The 21,200-nt window shown below is 36.9% G+C and overlaps 1 protein-coding gene across 7 annotated transcripts in view; it reads right to left on the bottom strand.

Moving 5' to 3' along the window:
• The window catches only part of DNM3 (dynamin 3), a 568,793-nt gene that overhangs the window by 308,192 nt on the left and 239,401 nt on the right, over positions 1–21,200 (bottom strand). For 5 of the 7 annotated variants that reach the window (XR_012091293.1, XM_007989500.3, XM_037985948.2 and 2 more), the window contains exons 13-14: positions 16,903–16,954; positions 16,051–16,080 (exon numbers count right to left, since the gene is read on the bottom strand). Coding sequence is in view for 6 of the 7 variants with exons in the window: in XM_007989500.3 (XP_007987691.2) it covers positions 16,051–16,080; positions 16,903–16,954 (82 nt within the window). In the remaining variant the exon portion in view is untranslated. The remainder of the gene's footprint in view (positions 1–16,050; positions 16,081–16,902; positions 16,955–21,200) is intronic. The other 2 variants (XM_007989506.3, XM_007989507.3) reach the window with 1 other exon arrangement.

Here is a 21,200-nt window from a genome sequence, read left to right on the forward strand (position 1 = left end):
AGACAGGATTTTGCCATGTTGCCCAGGCTTGTCTTCAACTCCTGGGCTCAAGCAATCCACCTGCCTCACCCTTTCAAAGTGCTAAGATTACAGGCATGAGCCACTGCACCCAACCTACATGTAATCATTGTTGTGGTGACGTATTTATTTAGATGGAAAACTGAAATAGTCAGTCAAGCCTGAAATGACAAATTTAAAATACATTTTTTTCTTTGAATGACAGAAGGTAATGTCCAAAATTAATAAGCAGCTTTAATATATTTTAGAGTCTCCCTTTTGGATGTTAATGTCACAGTTTGAGTCATTCTTTTAAAGAACAATTATGTATCTGGCGATTTAATTCCAGATTTTAAAATATTTAACTCTTTCATTCATTCAAAAGTTACTTGTTGGATGTTTATAAGCAGATTCTATGTTAGACACACAGAATATGGTAGTGAAAATGGCAACTACTGTCCCTGATCTAACTGAGCATATAGCCAAATTGGGGAGATGGACATTAAACAAGTAGCTATACAATTCTTGGGTGAGAAAAGTATGTATTTCTATGGGAAAATGCAGTTGAGGACTGAAAATAGTGTAGAAGTCAGGAAAAGTACTCCTAAGAAAGTGCTACTTAAACTGATAAATGAAATGATGTTTGGGCAATAATGGAAAAGAAGAACACGGAAAGAGCCTGAGCTATTGAAGATGACTGGAGACCTCGAGCACAGAATTCAGGAGTGTCAGAGGCAAGAGAAGGAACAGGGAGAAAGGAGGGAATGAATAATGGATGTTAGAACTTTAGTTTTATCTTAAATGTAAACAAGTATTTTTGAATGGTTGAAAGCTGAGGAGTAACAGGTTCAGAATTTATTTTGTTTGCACCAAAACAAAACAAAAGAACAACACATTAATTGTTTGACTTATTTGTAATTTCAGCAAAATGTTTCAGGGTAGAGTGTTGGAGCTCCTGGTTAAAGTCAGTCTTTTAATTATTTGTGGATTTTAATTACCCATATTCTTCCCAACCTGCTTAATGATGGCTAACTGAAAATTGGCTGTAACTCAAGATACTCCAGGAGGAAACTTAATAAAGTATGTAACAGATGAATTCCTGATTTCCATTGAAAACTAAAGAACATATAAGTAACAGGCATTCTGATTTCTGATGGGAAATGGAGAGGCCCTGGTAAATATCAGTCATCCAGAGCAGCTATTTTGTTAATCCCATAAACTAGTTGCAGATGTTGGCTCAAACAGCGAAGCTTTGCATCTGTAACTTTAAAATTGTCTCATATTTCTAAAACCTGACTCTGCATGCACCGGAAATCAGTGACATGAATTATGAACTCCAGGAAGAGGAGACGCACAAGAAATGCCAGAAGTGATAGGAGATAATATTTGGAGCAGTGGTCAGGCTATGTGCACAGGATGAGTGAAGGATGACATGGTTCCTTCCTCCAGGACATGGATCCTGCGACCAGGCATTTGAAAATGAAATCCTGCAAGTGGATGTACCAAACAAGAGGAAATCATTTATAGATAGTTGAGTTCCCAAAAACAAATCCTCCTTTTCCCTTTTCCTCCTCCACTTTTTATAGCAGGTCAACAGGAAGAACAGAGTTGCTGGAAAAGAAAAAGATGTTTGAAGAGAAAAATATACATATGCTAAAAATTCCATAGCTTTATTAAGAAAATCAGTTTTAGTAGACTAGGGAAGGAAACAATAAAATGACTTGCTATTAAACTAAGGTTTTTGTTATAATTGTTCTTTCTTATAAAAGACAAAAATCCATTTAGACTCAAATTAAAACGCTGAAAAGGGGTTGGAGATGGTAAAACTCCATAAAGAATTCATATTAGTGCAAACAAATAATAATCATAGGCATTAGAAATTGTTTAAATTATGATGACTATATTTAGTATTCATATTTTTATTTCCCAAGCTTATTTTATTTTTGTTCACCATTTCCAAAGTAGTTCTCCATCCAGGCAATACAAATGGTAGTACAGCTAATAATCTGCCCACAAGGGCCATCCATCACATGCTACGTGTGTAAATAACCTTACCAAGAATCAGGACAAAAACTTCAGCCAATTATTTGGTAACGCAAGAGTACAGTGCAAAGCTTCAAGGAACTGAGGTTTAATTATAAAACCAGGACACTCATTTCCTGGATAGGGAACATTCATCCCATATAATTCAGCCTAATGGAGTTCCCCGGGGTGGGGAAAGGATTGGTTGCTGAGTCAAAGAAATTTCATAGTAACTTTGGGAGTAAGACATTTCATTCCCCAATTAGTGAATGCTCTACATGTTTACATTTTTTTCAAGAGATTATCTCTTAAGTTTTACTTATTTTCTGCACTTATATAATTAGAAAATATATATTGCCAGACAAATAAACCACTTTGCTCTTTCCAGAATTATTCAGATACATCTGAGACCTGCATTAACTCTTTCAAGTTACTAAGACTACTCCAATTAAGTCACAATCTTGCTGTACCACGCAAATCACTCCCAAGGGAAAGTAAAAATGATTCCACAGAAGCTGTAAGAGACTTGGTCATTGCAAATGTCTGAGGGAAAAAAGAAAAGGAGGGACTTCACTAAGGGGTAGGGGATTTATGGCAAATGGAATTTTGAACTAACATTTAGAGTTACTATACGATAAATCTGAGACCCTAAGATTAGAAGACATATACTTATCTGAGGAGGAAAAAAAATTAGATTGTTCTCAAATGGGATTATCCTATTACAACACAAAATTTTAAAATGTATGATAAAATGTCCTGACAAGCCCGGCATTTAGGTACCTTGACACTGAGACTTATGATACAGCAGAGTCCTGAGTGAGAATGGAGCCCAGAAGGTTAACCACTGGGTACCCCATGCCTAACTGCTCTGATCAACATACGTTTTCTTTTTCCTGAATACATAATGCAGGACTCCTTGAAACACCTTAAGAATGTAAAGATGTCTCATATTTTGTGGAATATCCTGACTCAGGAAAAATTCTGTAATGTTATTGCACTGAATGTGAAAAGATTCGTGCTTTGGGGACAGAAACTGCAATTTGCCTTGGTCATGGTGAATTTGGGACATATTTATTTTCAGAGGATTTAATTTCAGTATGAGAAGCAATGAACAAAAATAACAAAAGAGCACTATTGGAAATATATACAAGAATGTCTCCTCTATTTACCCTGATTTTCACTGGGATAATGAACCAGTGGCATCCTTCCAAAAGAACCTTCTGGTCTGCAATACGGACATCATCACTAACAAAAGATCTCGTGACACCTTTATAGTCAACGAGGTTTTATAATTTGTCCTTTGCTAAACCCTTAAATGGCTAAATTGAAAGATCCGGAGTTCTCGCAGGATAAGAAGAGAAGAAATTGACATCCCTGCACAGCAGTCTCAGCCTGTGAACTGACAGTGATTCTCCCAGCTGGCCAACAGCTGAAAACCCTTTTACCGTTTTTTCCACATCCTACTTAGTAACTATACTGAGTTTCACCATCTTCTTAAGACGTCCTTGTAACTCCTACTCCCCTCACTCCCAACAGATGAATCAGCCTCTTGTTTTATCTAGCACATTGAGATAAGCAGGAATAAAGTACACAATATTTTTTTCTCCCAATTTTGGTGACATTTCTCTTTCAACAGGAATTTTAATAGTAGTGCATATTCATTCTTTTTTTATAAAGAATAACGTTACCTTAAATTGAATAATAAGAAAATTCATTCAGTGGCAAACGATCACTCCCAATAACCAAATAAGTCTTATAGAAGAAAAGCAAGAACGTTTCATAAGTATATCAATATAACAAATTATGTAATGTATTCAATATGTAAGACCATAATCACTTCAATGAAATTCAATGCCCATTTTTGATAGAGAATCTCAGATATAAAGGAATAGAAGAATTTACTTTTTTAAACAATTTCTTTTTAAAAAAAACTTTTAGGTTCGGGGTACCTGGGAAGTTTGTTACATAGGGAAACTTGTGTCATGGGGGTTTGTTATACAGATTATTTCATCACCTAGGTACCAAACCTAGTACCCATTAGGTATCCTCTCCCTCCTCCCACCACTTAAGTTTCTTTCTTTCCTTCTCTCTTTCTTTGTCTTGCTCTGTCTCCCAGGCTGGAGTACACTGGCACAATGTTGGCTCACAACAACCTCCTCCTTCTGGGTTCAAGCAATTCTCCTGCCTCAGCCTCCTTAGTAGCTGGGATTACAGGTGCCTGCCACCACATCTAGCCAATTTTTGTATTTTTAGTAGAGATGGGGTTTTGCCATGTTGGTCAGGCTGGTCTCAAACTCCTGACCTCAAGTGGTCTGCCTGCCTTGGCCTCCCAAAGTGGTAGGATTACAGGCCCAAATTTATTTCTTTATCATACTATATTTAAAACAAAAATCCAACATTAAAACTGATGATTAAAGACTAAAAACATTCCCACTAAAGTAAAAAGCAGTTTAGAAAATCCAGTACTATTTTATATTGTTCTGTAAGGAATAATATATGAAAACAGAAATAAAAGATGCAACTACAAATGTAAAATTAAAATCATAATTGAATTTTTAAAACTACTAGAGAATCCAGTAAACTCCAGTGATACAAAATAAGTGCTTAAAAATCAATGGTTTTCATGTAGCAATAAATAATTATAAGATATAATTGAAAAATCCTATTTAAAATTACAACATGAGTATTTTCAGTTATTTTGTATTTTAACAAGAAATATAAATTTACCTAAATTAAGGAGGAAAACAGAAAATTATAATAAACAGAACAAATAACTATTTCATTGGATGGGAAAACAGGAAATGAAAAAATGAGACTTCATCCCATATTAATTTATAAGCTTTACACACGCCCAATCAACATTCAAATAGAATTCTAGTTGGGATATGACAAGATTTTAATTTTAAACTGAAAGAATAAGTAATCTACAAAAGCAAAACTCATTTTTGAAAAAAGAATAATAAAAGGAAAAGCCTAGTAGTTATTAAAACAAACAGCTGCAATAATTAAAAAGTGTGTCACTGTACAAAAATCAACAGATGGAGGGACAAGACAAATAACCTAGATATGGACTCTAGGTGAAGAGTTCATCCTTCACCAGGACTGAAGCCAGAATTCTGCCACTTATCCATTGTATGACCTAGGGTAAACTATTTGACTTTTCTAAGCTTCAGTCCCATCATTTATAAAACAGGAAAACTACTGGACCCTATTTCACAGGGTTGCTGTAGAACCGCATGAGTGGATGTAAGGAACACATTTAAGGCAATATCTAGTCATAGAGTAAATTTTAAGGAATGTGAACTGCTATGATTATTATGCTATTATTGTTGACAGTATACAATCACGGAAGTATCGCAAATCAATGGTGATAGTATGGGCTGTTCATATGATTATATTTGTACCTTAGCCCCTTCGGAATAAAAATAATAATAGCGGCCGGGCGCGGTGGCTCACGCCTGTAATCCCAGCACTTTGGGAGGCCGAGACGGGCGGATCACGAGGTCAGGAAATCGAGACCTCCTAGCGAACACGGTGAAACCTCGTCTCTACTAAAAATACAAAAAAAAAATTAGCCAGGCGCGGTGGCGGGCGCCTGTAGTCCCAGCTACAGGGGAGGCTGAGGTAGGATAACGGCGTGAACCCGGGAGGCGGAGCTTGCAGTGAGTGGAGATCGCGCCACTGCACTCCAGCCCGGGCGACAGAGTGAGACTCCATCTCAAAAAAATAAATAAATAAAATAATAATAATAATAATAATAGCCGGTAGTAAATGAGTTGTTACGAGATACATAGTGCTTTACATAAACTAATGTGTTTAATCTTCACAACAACTCTAAGAGGTAGATGGAATAATCATACTTCTTTTGCAAATTAGGAAACAGAGAAACAGAGGTTTCTTGCCAGGCAAGTTCCTTAATACCTGGCAAGTACTATGGCTGGCAAGTGGCAGAACCAGGCATTGCAGATTCTATGCTCTTAGCCTCTATACTCTGCTCCCTGAGTTAGTGCCTCACCTCATACCCTGTGCCATGACAAATCTCAGATGGGTAATAGGGACAAATGTCAATAATGGATGCATTAAAATGCTACAAACATAAGAATGAATACTTAACTGCTCTTGAGGTAGGTATCACCTTTCTAAATGTAAACACAGTAGAAGAAATGAGAGAAAAAAGAACAATAAATATTACTATAAACCATTTTTTAAAACTTTACCTCAAGAACCTTATAAATAAAATTAAATTCTACATAAGAAAAATGTTTAAAAATTGTTAATAGATATGATAAAAGGTTAGTATAATTATTACATCAAAAATCTGTTATAAATCGTAAAAGTTTAAAAATATCAAAGAGAATATAAACACCAGCATGAATGGCTCATTCTAAACAGAAGATACTAGTGGTCGATAAGCATGAAAAATATTTATCCTCACTGGTAAGTTATAGACATAAGTGACTGTGGTTTAAGAAGACAGAAGTATATGATCATCAAACAAACAAAAAAAATTTAAATAGCTAAGTATAAAAATCCACAAAAATATTGGAAGAAAATATAAGCAAGATGAAAAATAAATGCCATAAAATGTTTCAAATTGTCTAAACCAAAATTATAACTTTTTGTTTTATAATATACAGTAAATAAATTGAAAGTTAAGATAGATAAGCAGAAAATATTTGTCATATATATAATACAAACAAAATTAATATCCAGACTATTTTAAAAATTCTAAAAATCAGTAAGAAAATATTACAATGGTTCCCTAAAATGGGCAAAAGACACATCAGACATTTCACAGGAAAAGGGATATCAAAGTCTATTAAATAGGTATAAGGCTGGTCTGTAACTTTCTTTTTTCTTTTTCTTTTTCTTTTTTTTTTTTTTTGAGACAGAGTCTCGCTCTGTCACCCAGACTGGAGTGCAGTGGCACAATCTCAGCTCACTGTAACTTCTGACTCCCTGGTTCAAGCGATTCTCCTGCCTCAGTCTCCTGAGTAGCTGGGATTACAGGCATGTGCCCCACCACGCCCAGCTAATTTTTGTATTTTTAGTAGAGATGGGGTTTCACCATGTTGGCCAGGCTGGTCTCGATCGCCTGACCTTGTGATCCACCCTCCTTGGCCTCCCAAAGTGCTGGGATTATAGGCGTGAGCCACTGTGCCTGGCCTCTGTAACTTTCAATAAGTAAAATGTAAATCACAACAACAATATATTATTTTTTCTGTTACATTATCAAAAATTATATAAAATATAATTATCCAGTACTGGGGATTGAGGTACTTACATATATAGTTGTTGGGTCTATGAACTGGTTCAGCTGTTTTGGGAAAACTGGAAACAGCACAAATACCTATCCTTAGGGAAATGTGAATTAAGTATGGCACATCCATACTGTAGAACACTATAAAATTATGTCACAAAGAAGTTTTGTCATTTTATGTCTGCGAATTTACATGGAAAGATCCCTAAGACATATCGTTAAGTGAATAAAGTGAGTGCAACTTCAAATATTTACTCAGCAGCTACCATACACCAGCTTTTAGATGTTGTTAGGGATACATTAATCAACAAAAGAGACAAAACTCCTTGCCTTGGTGGAGTTTACAATTTTAGCACAAAACATGTACAATATTTGTCTATTTTTATTTTTTTAAATCACAGTGTCTTTGTGTGTGGGTGGGTATGTACACATGTGCTTGTGTGTGTATATATGTGTATATATACTCCAAAATGATAACAGTGGTGGTAGCTATGGAGGTGAGTGGGATTGGGTGGGGGTCAAGGGTATATTTATTTTACCTGCATTATTTAACTTTTTCACAGTAAAAATGTGTTCATATATTTACTGCTTAACTTGAAAATTATAGATTCAAAATTATGTATTTTGGATACAAGTAACAAATGGATACTTTGTTGGCTCCATGGATACTTTGTGCTAAATAAGCTATACAGTGGTTAATAAAATAATATCTTTGGTGAGGAACATTAACATTTTTAAATGTTATCAAAATTCCAAGGAATTGGAATAATGCAGGCATTTGCTTACTTGGAATCAAACATACCACACTTGTGAAAAAGAGAGCATCAAAGAGGATAAAAGAGACAGAGGGAGGAAAAGAGGGAAGCAGGGAGGGAGAGAGAGGAGCTATGGGGCAGCTGGAGGGAGGCAGGAGGAGAGATGCCTTTGTTTCACCAGTTGTTCTTCCTCTGGTGAAACAAGACCATGCTCTACTGTCCCAAAGTTAAAACATAGCAGAAAACCTAGATTCTGCCTATTGAAGGGGTTTTTCAAAGTAATTTTGAGTAGATAAGATAATCTCTTCACTGGTTTTTATGCTCTAAGCCCTCCATTAAGATGCAACTTGGCTGTAAAAATATGGAAAGTACATCTGCTTATTTTCTGGGGAAAAAATGTAAGTGGCATATATTAAATACTATTCCAAATAAAACTCTAGATCTCAAAGATGCAGAACAAATTAACAGGCTGTATGTTTGACAAAGTGTGGTTTTCATAAACTCTAATCTCTATTTTATTATAATAAAATAATGATTATTATATTCTATAAGCTATTGACTGGCCCCTTTGGAGATATTTTTATAGAATTAAAAAATAAAATGGCAACAAATTCAAATAGCCATTATAGTTTTTTGGTTCATCAGATTAATTTATATTAAACCCAAGTTCATCCTTTTCAGATCTAATGGCTTTATTATAAGAAAAATTTTAAGTGGCCGGGTGCAGTGGCTTACTCACACCTGTAATCCCAGCACTTTGAGAGGCCGAGGCAGGTAGATCACCTGAGGTCAAGAGTTCGAGACCAGCCTGGCCAACATGGTGAAACCCCATCTCTACTAAACATACAAAAATTAGCCAGGTGTGATGGCACACATCTGTAATTCCAGCTGCCCAGGAGGCTGAGGCAGGAGAATTGCTTGAACCTGGGAGGTGGAGACTGCAGTGAGCCTGCAGTGAGCCGAGATCACACCATTGCACTCCAGCCTGGGCAACAGAGCAAAACTGTCTCAAAAAAAAAAAAAAAAAAAAAATTAAGTAATAAAAAAAGCAAATGAATGTAAATGATGAGATTATAAATAATTGAGACAATAAAATGAGATTCTTGATGAAATTTACAAACCATTAGAACTGTGGTTAAACATGGTGATTAAGATTTGAATCCTGGTGCTATCATTTATGATCTGTGTGACTGGGCACATTATTTGGCCTCTCCATGCCTCAGTTTTCCTATCTGTAAAACTGAGATAATAGGGGTACCTACCTCATAGAGTCGTTGAGAGGAATTAATGAGCTGATGTGTGTAGAACACCCAAAACCATACCTAAGTACCTAACTAGTATTATCTCATTTAATACAAAAACCTTATGAAACAGTTACTATTATTATCAGCTTATTAAGGATTAGAAACCTGAGGTACAGTAAGATTTAATTAATTTGCTCATAGTGACACAGTGACTCCACTGTGTCAGCTCTGAAGAACCATTGCACTATGTTGCTTCTCAACCTAGTATAATCAGTAGAATTATTTTTGAAAGGAAAGGGAGAGAAGGTGAAAGACATGAATTGGAAAAATAATTAAATTTCATTAATAAATGAACCACAGGGTTTTAAGGATGAGGTGTTAACCACCTTATATTCCTTTAAAAAGACAACATACACAAAAATCCTATTATCCAAATTAGGTTGTTCTGAAGACAAATAATGCTCAGCAAGTACCTGCCTTCACCTGTGATGCACCTCCTCCAGCGTCTATCCTTTCTTCTTCCAACAATAGCTCTTTCACAGGAGAGGCAGCCCATGTGTTCTGGTGAGGAGCCTCCCCTGTGCCATATGATGTGACCTAAGTCAATCAGTATACCTCATTCTCTGGTCACAGTGAATAGTTCAGAAATGAGCACATGATCCACACCAGTCCAATCAGACTGAATCTTAGAAGGTTTTCTGAAAATCCTGGGAGAAAGACTCATTTCTGCTGGATTCAAACTAGAAAGAAAATTCCCTGGAGACTGATGACAGTCATCTTGCAATCCTTTGGGGCAAGAACAGAACCACAGCAAAAGAGCAGAACAAAAATATGGAAAGAAAAAAACTAGTTCATAGTGACACTATTTGAGCTGTGGATTAAATAATGCTGATTCTATCCCTGAAGTGTTCATTCATGTAAACTAACAAATTCCCTTTTTTTCCAGGGTCATTTGAGTTTTCTGAAATTTACATCTGAAAAAATCCTAACTGATAGAGATATCAGTACCAGGAAGTCAGGTAAGAGTTGGAGTTAAGAGTGACAGACCCGAAAAGGTGGAATTAGCTAAGAGGAGAAAGGTGAGAGGGCTGGAAGGCTCTGTCTTAGGTTAGGATGTTCGCAATCCTTGTTATCTGTTTGTTAAAGAACTAATTAAACTCTCACCTTTTTAACATTGGACTCAAACCATGTACATACAGAGGGTGAAGAACTAGGGGACATGGCAGGAAAATTTCAGGATAGTGAGGTCCATTTATAATTTTCTGAGACCGAGACAAGTGTCTACTGAAACTAGTTTTCAGAAAGTCCTAAGGAGAGAAGAAAACCCTGTTTGGAAGGAAATGTCTTTTCCTGTTTGCAGCCTGTAATACAAATGTTGATAATCCAGTTACCTGGAGACCTTGTAGGTTTGAGAAAGTCAAATTTCATATTCCAGTCTAAAGTTAGAACAATAGTAGGCACATGGGTGGCAAACAAAACTGATAATAAGCTTGAGACTAAGAGGTACCCTGATATCTAGACTCATGCAAGCACCTGCTCTACTTCCTGCTTAAAGAAAAAATATTTCCAGTCATACAATTGCAGCTGGATACATTCTTGGGCCAAGGAGCATGTCAGCAATGCCTTCCTGCTAGACTCTTGAGGGCAAAGGAATGAATTATTGGTCATGTAAATGCTACATCAGTCCTCCTGGCCCCTAACATATTCCAACCAAGGACATTTCATCCCCATTTGTCTTCAGCTACTCACACCTTCTGAAGACAATGTTCCACAGATATCTTTAGTTATCACTTGTTGTGCCCCTCCCTCCAGTGTCCGTTATCTCTTACTCCAACAACATCTCTGACTTTCAGGTGGCATTCTCTTTACTCTTAAACTTTCAATACAACATGCCACTCCCTGACCTTAACCTCCCACTTCATCATTTCTTTTCCTTAATCCTAGCACAAACGTTTTCTGATTTTAGTAAAACCTCCAGTTCCCTGGCTTGCCCATTTCCTTTCAATCTTCAGTCAACATCATCCTTTTTTGTCTTTTTTTTTTTTTTTTTTCTCCTGGGCACAAGCTCAGAGTGTATTTTTCTATTTTTTTGCAGCTAGGTGGGCCCAAACCATTAAGTTCTGTTCAACAAAATGGAAATGATGTGTGCCACTTATGGACTGGTTCTTAAAAACCTCCCTTGACCAGGCTTCTGTCTCTTTCCCACCTGCTGGAAAAATGAAATTTGCAAGTTCTATGCAGGAGAAGGCGGAGAAGGGAGATTTTGGAATCTCTGTAATTCCAAAACCCAGTCTGTTACTGACCATGTGAAGCCAGGTATCTCCCTGCCTCCTGATGACCTTCATTGAATTATTATAGCAGGGTGAATTACATTTGTATTATGCTAATCTACTGAAATCCTGAGGTTGTTACCTGGTTAATCTATCCTGATTAATATATCAACTAAAGCTACTCATGTGAGATTACACAGTCCTTTACCTCAACCTGTCTCTCTTAAATCTCTAACTCATCTTCTCTCTTGACTTTCCATGCTGCCTCCCTAGAAAAACCCCAGCTCAGAATATCAATTCATTTGTCTGTGTCCTCAGCTTTATGCCATCTTCCAACTGTAGAGCAGAAGAACAATTTACAAGGCCAAGAGAATTCATGCTGCCACTGGACCCTCAGATAGTCCCTAACCTGCATAGGACCTTCCACAGTCCAACTATCTGACAACTTCCTTCAAGTTCCTTGAGCTCTTAGAAACATCTAACTATTGACTATTCATTCCCTCCTTGAAATATTCTCTCCCTTTAGCTTTTGTTCTACCACTCTCCAAGTTTTCCTACCTCTCTCATCACTTCTTAAATGCCTTTTCGGTTCCCCATTCAGTTCCAGTTCTTTCTCCATCATGCTTTAAGTCTTATATTCCTTTCTATGTTCTTGTCCTTTGGAGAAGGTCTCATGTACTCCTACGGCTTCAGCTACCATGCATTTATTGACAACAGTGGAAGTTATGTCTGTAGTGTGCATGAGTCCTGAACCTCAAACCCCAATGATATCTCCAATAAGCACAAACATATTCAAAATTGAAATCAGCACCTCTTTATTATATTTTATTTTATTTTATTTTATTTTGAGACAGAGTCTCGCTCTGTCGCCCAGGCTGCAGTGCAGCAGTGTCATCTCAGCTCACTGCAACCTCTGCCTCCCGGGTTCAGGTGATTCTCCTGCCTCAGCCTCCAGAGAACCTTGGATTACAGGCGCTCGCCACCATGCCTGGCTAATTTTTGTATTTTTAGTAGAGATGGGGTTTCACCATTTTGGCCAGGATGGACTCAATCTCTTGACCTCGTGATCCACCTGCCTCGGCCTCCCAAAGTGCTGGGATTACAAGCATGAGCCACCGCGCCTGGCCCTAAATCAGCACCTTCTGCTCTCATCTCCCCTGACACCTGCTCCTCCTTCTCCTGTATTCCCTTTGTCAGTACATGCCCTTAGCCATAAGCCTAGAAGGATGACTTAACCCCCTGAGAACTCTTTAGAACCCTTCCAATTCTACCCTCTGAATATATTTTGAATCTGTTCCTTCTGCTAAATACTGCTGGCAACCAATGTTTTTCTCACCTGAATAAAAGCATCCTCACCAATTCCCATATCTCTAGTTTGTCTCCTTCAATCTATTCCATTACAGACCTTTCTAATATAAAAATCCGTTGAGTTCCCTTCCCTATTGGAAATCCTTCCATGACTCTCCAATATCTTTGGAAGAAAGAGTTCTCTGTCTCTTCTGGACTTAAACACTTTTATCCAACTTCCCACAGGACGTTTTTACTTCAAACTCCCACGGTGACTCATACTCAGAAAGCTGCCTTTCCTGACTTTGGATACCAATCTGACCTTTTTGCTATGCTCTTTTCTCCGTGAAGAGCAGCACCATCTTACTTGTACCAAAATCATAAATCTTGATGGCATTGAAGACAACCTCCAGCCTTCTCTCCAACATCCCATTCATCACAGATTTTTTGGATTCTTCCTACTTAACTCTTGAATTCATCAGCTTTTCCTCAAATTCAGTACAAACACCCAAGCCCAGATTACCACAATTTTTCATGCACATCAGCCTTCTAACTAATCTCCTTTTTCCAGTCTTGTCTCGCCTTCGAAGCCTTTCTCCACAAATGTTAATATGATTGTGCTTAAAATCTTACTCTAATTCTATACTGCTTTAAGCCACATAAAAATAGCTTTAGTGGGGCTTACATTCTAATGAAGGAAGACAAAAAATAATAGATAAATAAATAAGATTGTTTCAAATAATAAAATGTAATCGATAGTGAAAGACATGGGGAAGGAAGGGTGACTTTAAATCTGGTGACCAAGGCTGGTGTCTTGAAGAAGTGATGTTTCAGTAAGACCTGAAGGGTCAGAAGTAACTAGCCTTGGAAAAGGAAGTGGACTTCAGTTTGCTTACTTACCATCATCCCCGCTGGGCTGTGGGCTTCCTGAGGGTGAGGCCTGCGACTGATGCATCATCATGCTTCTCTAAACACCCACCACAGATTTTGGCACAGATAGGTTTTGAATACATGAGTGGAGGGATGAATGAAGGTTAAATTTAAAATTCTGAGCAGTCCAGCTTTCGGAAAATTATGTGCTCACATTTTTTTGTACATTTGCTGACATCGACTCGTGAAACTGTTAAAATTTCTAGGCAGACATAAACAAATCGAATTTAGACTTTAAAGGGGAGTTTTGTCTTTTTCGAATCCTTCTAAAATATTTCAGAACAGATGCTGCACAACAATCTCCTACAACCAGGAGCCCTAAGAGGACAGCAGCATGGATGATTCACTTCCTAGGACGCTGCAGAGTGTTTCAGCCCCACCAACCATAAAAGCCAGCATCAGTCAGAAGGCTGGGCCCCAAAACTCCCTAGAGTTGAGCCTCTTCATAGGCAAAACTGTTTTCAGATAAACCCCAATTAATATCATATGCTGAGATTCATAAAGAAAAAATTTCAAGTCATTATGGTTTATTTCTGTTAAGTAGAACTACTAAGGATCCTTTAAATATATCGTATCATGTATATATTTTTGGATTTGATTCTGGAAAATAATATATTCTAATTCATAATCCCTTGCTTGCAAATTACATCTTTTCTTCTTAGCAAATTTGGCAGCAAAAGCTGATCTGATGTGAGAGGATTTATCTCTTATTTAAAAGTTTACTTGGTGTGACTATTCCTTTGTTTCACTGCAGAAATAGAATATGTTTCATTATAGGGTGCTGTCTCTAACTCCACAAAATGTAGGGTAATATATGATATAGTTAATAAACTCCAAAAAATTCTGACCTTCAAGGCATGCTTTGCCCCAGAAGTTTTGGATAAGGAATCTATATTCCATGATAACACTGACCCAATTCTATTATCTTGAGATGTAATACTTCCATAATGTGTGGGCTTTGAAGTAGCCAGCAAAAGTAAAGTCACAGAAACACAATTAGCATGATTTGAGTATTTGGAAGTAATATAACTGAAAGCTGTTCCAAATTTCCTCTGATTTAAAGTATGCATATATGCCATTATACTATTGCTTTTCCTATATGTACATACTTCTACAAGCTAAGCGATACTTCTGACTATGAGGAAACTTTTATAGGTAAATCCTTTATATCATATCCAACCACAATCTGGGCACTGCAGGCATCAGAACAATTTCCAAAGCTTCTAATTTTCCCAAGTGTTTTATTGTTCTCATTTTATAAATTTTATAATTTTCTCGTACTTAAACTTTTTCTCCCAAGAGTTTGAAGAAACAACACCTAACCTCCGGGAGTAATGTTTCTATTCTTTACAGGGCACATATCTGGTATTGGGCTGCAAACCTCATTATGTATATAATTTCTGAATCCCACCATCATCCCAGAGATATTTTCTATTCCTCCCATCACACGGCTGAGCAAACTCAAGCACAATTTGTCCTAGGCCACATGGCTCCTAAGTGACAGAACAGAATTTGAACCCAGGAATGTCTAGGTCCAAAACCTGTGTCTTCCCAAAATATCATGGGCGAATAATTGACCCGTGCTCCAATCTCATTCTCAAATTGTACAGAGTTGGAAGAATAAGCCTGCTTTATTCATGGTAGAAATTAAATTTTTTTTTCTAAATGCCTATGACAATGTCTTTATACTTCCATAAAAGAAGGCACAGTATCTGGTTTTCAAAGATTTAACTCTATAGCCATATAAAATGTTCATCAATATAACTTTGTTTTTCTGTTTTTTTAAAATAAATGCAAGTAATTGGAATTGGGTAGGCTTATCAACAAACACGGCAAAATCAGATATTCAATATTTACCCACCTTTTAGAAGTATCATCTACATTTATTGGAAATATTATCATACAAGGGGAAGAGAAAGGCTTACACCTCATAACAACATAGCATAAAAGGACAGAGATGAAGATCATTAATGATTTTAATTATTTTAAGGCCCATTAAAATTAGAGAAATATCAAAGCACCCACAGTGTTAAGGGTTTATTATTATAGCATTTTAGAGTTTACTAGTTCATACCTTTCAATCACAGCAAGTTATTAGCAGTGAAGGGATGAACCCCCTTAAGAGGATTTTTATTTCAATGATAGGGTGTTATGGACAAGACAACCTAAGTTTTAAAAAAAAATTAGTAGCAAGCGCTAGTTGAGTTAATCAGTTAAAGACAAACTGTGCCCTTGGGAAGCTAAATGAAAAAGCAACAGTAAAGCTTACAGAACTTAGCTCGTACAATTTGCCTTGAAGGCGGAAGATTGGTTCCCTGAAATAGCAAAGAATTATATGCTTTAGTTCAGAAAAAAAGTTTTTAAAATAAAGTCTGTTATTACCTCTTCTCCTTTCAAAACAATGGGAAAAAAATCTAGAGCAGAGGTTTCAATTTGTTCAATAATTGTACCTCTGAACGTTTTTTAAAAACTATAACACCATCATTGTTTTGACTTGAAAAGAAATAACAATGCAAACACTCATTATCACATAAAACATAAAAGACACAGCAAACTGTCGAGTTAATACAATCTCTGCATAGCGCTATTAGTCAGAGACAGCTGGTCAGCCCAAAACACAAAAACTCAAAAGATCCGATCTTCTTAGGAATTAACATCTTCATTAACCAACACGAATTTAGTGTGGCAGAGATTAAATCCAACAACTGCCTTCTTCATGAGCTGTCCCTTCACTGATACCAAGCTGTGCAAATGTGTGAACTAGTTAGCAATCCCAGAAAGCTCATGCAACTACTCACCATATTTTAACCTTCAACTGACTCACAAACTCCATGTTAAATTAAACTTAGGGGTAATGTAAGCAAGCAAAATAGGACACAAGGAGTCAAATTTGAAATGCAGAGCAAGTAGCAGAAAAGTTATTTAAAATAAATCAATGTGGTTAACTGCACAAAATAGCCAAAAAGAAATGCAATTCGCTCCAAAAAATTTTTAAAGCAAAAACAAATCAAAATGAAAAGCTGCATTTCAAGCAAAATTTGCACGTGATTAATTTGCATTAAAAAAATAGTCAATCAAGCGATTTAGTTCAAATTCTTTGGGACATGCACAGACTGATGCTCTTATGCAATTCCTACCTGATTTCCAATTGTGGTTTTCTTGTGAACCTGACTGCTTCTCTGCTGAGCACTGAGAAAAGCAAAGGAAAGCAGCACTGAAGAGACACATACAATTTTTTCCTGAACAAGTAACAAATACTAAAATATATACAGGCTTTAAAAAAAAATCAATGGAGGCAGACCTAATACCAAAATTCCAGGTCAGTTTAATTCTGGAAGCAAAACCAACTCAATGGGACTCCTAATAGCATATAACTCCTAGTACCACATAAACCAAAAATATAATAACACCATTGAAAGAAAAGCTGCATTGCAGCATTAATAACATATGAGTTCACATATTTGCAATGTCCCACAGGTAGAGAGAAGAGTTGTAATGGAAATTAAGTTAATGCTTATTGAGTATATACCATGTTCTAAGTGCCTTATAGATATTAATCATTTTTATTCTCACAGCAACCCCATGAAGTAGTTACGATTATTCTTCTTGTTTTATAGATGAGGAGAGAAGCTAAGTGACTTTCCCAAAGTCACTCAGCTAATAAGCGGTAGTACCCAAGTAGTATGGCTCCACATCACAAACTCTTTGTGATATTATCCAGTCTTACTGCTTTGAATTCCAAGATATTCTGACAACTCCTTTAATGCATCTCTGGTTTGAATCTGCCATGTAAATCCAAACATATATGAGTCCCAACTCTGGAGTTATTCATGTTTTTAACAACTTAACATCATCACTTGGGTATTTAATGGGCATATCATTCTTAATATTTCAAAACTGAACTCCTGAAATCCCCCCCAAAAATCTGCTTCACCCGCAGTCTTCCTTCCTCCTCTTAACCAGTGGCAATTCTATATCATACGTCCAAGAGCTTAGGCCAAAATCTTTGTCTCCTCTTTCTCTCACAACCCATATCCGACCATCAGAAAATGCTGTCGACTACTTTCTTACAATACATTTAACATTTAGCCATCTTTTCATCACTTCCATTGGTCCCTCCTTGGTCCAAGACACTGCCATCCCTCATCTGGATTACTGTAATCATTTATTCTCTGGTCTCTGCTGCCACACTTGTCTCCCTGAAGTCTATTCTTAACAGACACCAGAGTGATACTTGTAGAAGGACTGTGTCACTCTTCTGCTCGAAACCCTGTACTGCATCAACACCATTCCACATAATGGTAAAAGCCAAAGTCCATATAAGGGTCAACAAGGCCCTACTCAAGCAATCCCCACCACTGGCTCTTTGACTCATCTCCTCCTACCCTTCACCTCATTCCCTGAAGAGTTCCAGCCACACTGGCACCGGCTCTTTTTCAAACCCATCCACTACACTCCCATTTAGAGCCTTCAGGAAAGCTAGCTCCCTAGGATTTGCTTCCCCCTTTCATCTGCATGGTTCCCAACATCTCCTTCAAGTCTTCATTCAAATCCATCTTTTCAGTAAGGACTACTCTGACCACCCTATTTATAACCCCATCCCTCCCTTCCTCCAAGACTGTCATCCCCTTTACCCTGTTCGATTTTTCTGTTTGGCATTTCTCACTTTCCAACACACTACACGGTTTGTTTGTTTATTTATTTATTTATTTATTTATTTATTTATTTATTTATTTATTTTGAGATGGGGTCTTGCTCTGTTGCCCAGGCTGGAGTGCAGTGGCGCGATCTTGGCTCACTGCAAGCTCCGCCTCCCAGGTTCACGCCATTCTCCTGCCTCAGCCTCCCGAGTAGCTGGGACTACAGGGGTCTGCCACCACGCCCGGCTAATTTTTTTGCATTTTTAGTAGAGACAGGGTTTTACCGAGTTAGCCGGGATGGTCTCAGTACACTACATGGTATATTTATTTTTTGTGTTTCTCTGCCCCTTTCCATTAGATTGTAAGCTCCTCATGAGCAGGAGTTTGTGTCTGTTTTGTTCACTGCTATACCCCCAGGGCCTAGAAAGGACATGGCACCACATGGTTGGTTTCATGAAATATCTGTTGGATGAAAAGCCCAGTGAGGTTGATGTCATTATTACCCTCATTTTAGACATAAGCACAGAGGGTTAAAAGCCAGACAGGACTCTAACAACTTAACAACAGGGCCCACACATTTCATCACTAGGTTACTCTATCCCTCAAAAGGACAAAGGCTTTCTTTTGGTGGATCCATGAATAAACACCTATCAATATAAGAAACACAACTCATTTTGGTTATTCTGGGAAGATCAGCAATACTCAGTATTCTTACAGGTTGTTTAATAATTTGTGGAAGCTGTTTTGGAGATCAATGAAATAGTGTAAAATAGAGAAAAGGGAAACTAAAGCCCTCAGTCAACTGTTTAAAGTGATGGAATGTTGTGCTGTAGTAACAAGTTAGAAATCAACACCACACTTGGAACAGTTGATCCAAATAAGTTTTTAATAAACTCCTCTGATACATTTAAGCTGCTTTCCTTCACTCCAACTCATGAAAAAACACTGCTTTCAACTGAAGGTGAGCAGGGGGTGGGTAGTGAAAGTCCACACTGTATTTGGTTGCTAAAAATATTTTGTGTATGTATTTTTTTCCAATTTTAAATTTGCTAATTTCCACTTCTTCCTTCCTTTTTTCTTTTTTTTTATTTTTCTAGCTTTCTGTTAAATGGTTAATCCTTTTAATTACCATGAAATTATTTCCTCTTTAACCATTTATCTGAACAATCTAAATTTACATTATTCAGGTCTTGTAGGTGAGGCTGTGAAAGAGGTGACCAGGATCCAGTGTGCCCACACCGCCCTCTGGCCGCCCTCATGCCCTGGCACACAGAGCGTCTTGAGTAGCACTCTCCTAAGTGCTTCGGATCTCCTCCTTACTTTCTTTTTCCACATTAAATGTCACTTTTCCAGCACCCTCCAGGATTCCTGCTCTTCCAGGAATGCATGGGAAAACTACTACTATAATGAGATCATGACACCTTCATAGGTTATGTTTATCTCTTCCAAGCACCATAATTGTGTTTAAGGAGTAATGTTTTCACTAAAGCACTGACTAGTGGTGAAAACTTCCAAACTGTGATAGACCCACAGGTGCTTACTTTGAAAAAATTATTGGGGACCTTAAAATTATGTATCAGTCACCTTCAAATCACTTAAGGGAAAAGAAGTTGAACATAAAGCAAAAGCCACAAAGATCATTAATGACTCCTTTGCTACCTTGGGTGAAAAGTTTGATCAAAATGGACTTCAGTCATTCGGCCATAAAATGTGTATATATGTCTTATAAGGGAGACAGACAGAAACGGAGACAGAGAGAAGGGCTAGGGGACTAAACAAGCTGTTTCTTAGGTTCCTTTTATGTCCAATATTCCTTGAGATGCAAAATTACTCTCAGAAGCTTATAAGCTACACTAGACAAAGAATGTCCATTGACAGTTTCCATCTGTGAAATAATGCATATTTAGGATCTACCACTTGTAAGAACATGCCAAAGGAAAAGTAGATTTACTTTATAAGCCAATCTTAAATATTAGAGTTAGAAAAAACATGAAGTTGCCTCTATTTTCCACCTAAAGAATAATCTTTTTGCAGCAATTGGCCCCATAAACTTAAACATTCTGTTGTTAATGATGTATTTAGCTACTTGAAGTTACTTCAAAAGCAATGAAATAAAAAAAATAAGCTGCCTGCTTAGAATACATTCTTTCTCATAATTCTTCTGTTTATTAATTGAACTGAGAGTATTTTAAAACATTTATTTAAAAATATGTTCCTGACAAAACCTGTAAGGACTTGCAAATTAACTTGAGCCCTTGGACATGTTCTTGGATATAGTTACTTGACCAATTAACTCTGAAATATTATAAAACATAACTAGGTATAGTGTTTTAGTTTAACATAAATCAAAAACTGTAGGGCACAAACTCTGTAGCAGATAAAAATATAAATAAGGTATAGTTCTTGTAATCAAAAGCCTACAATTTGTCTGGTACAAGTAATGATATGCATACACAAAACAAGAATAACAAAAAATAAAATCTATATTAATAAATATATGAGGATGTAATAGAAAGCAAAAAAATGCTTCTGTTTTAAATGTGGGATATAATTACCCATATCTTCTTATATGTGTGTGTGTGCACGCACATTTGTTGTTGATCATATAAATTCCTACTACACACAAGTCACTGTGGAAAGCCTTGCCAGAACACTAAAACATAGAACCAAATTTGTGTGTGCTGAGACATAATGATTCTAAAAGTATATAACAAGAAGTTTAAACTTTTGTAAAAATAAAAGTACATTAGAAGACAATCAGAGAACCCCTAATGTTATCTCTTGGCTCAAAACTT

The sequence above is a fragment of the Chlorocebus sabaeus genome, chromosome 25 (genome assembly GCF_047675955.1).
Source record: "Chlorocebus sabaeus isolate Y175 chromosome 25, mChlSab1.0.hap1, whole genome shotgun sequence".
Lineage (NCBI taxonomy): Eukaryota > Metazoa > Chordata > Mammalia > Primates > Cercopithecidae > Chlorocebus > Chlorocebus sabaeus.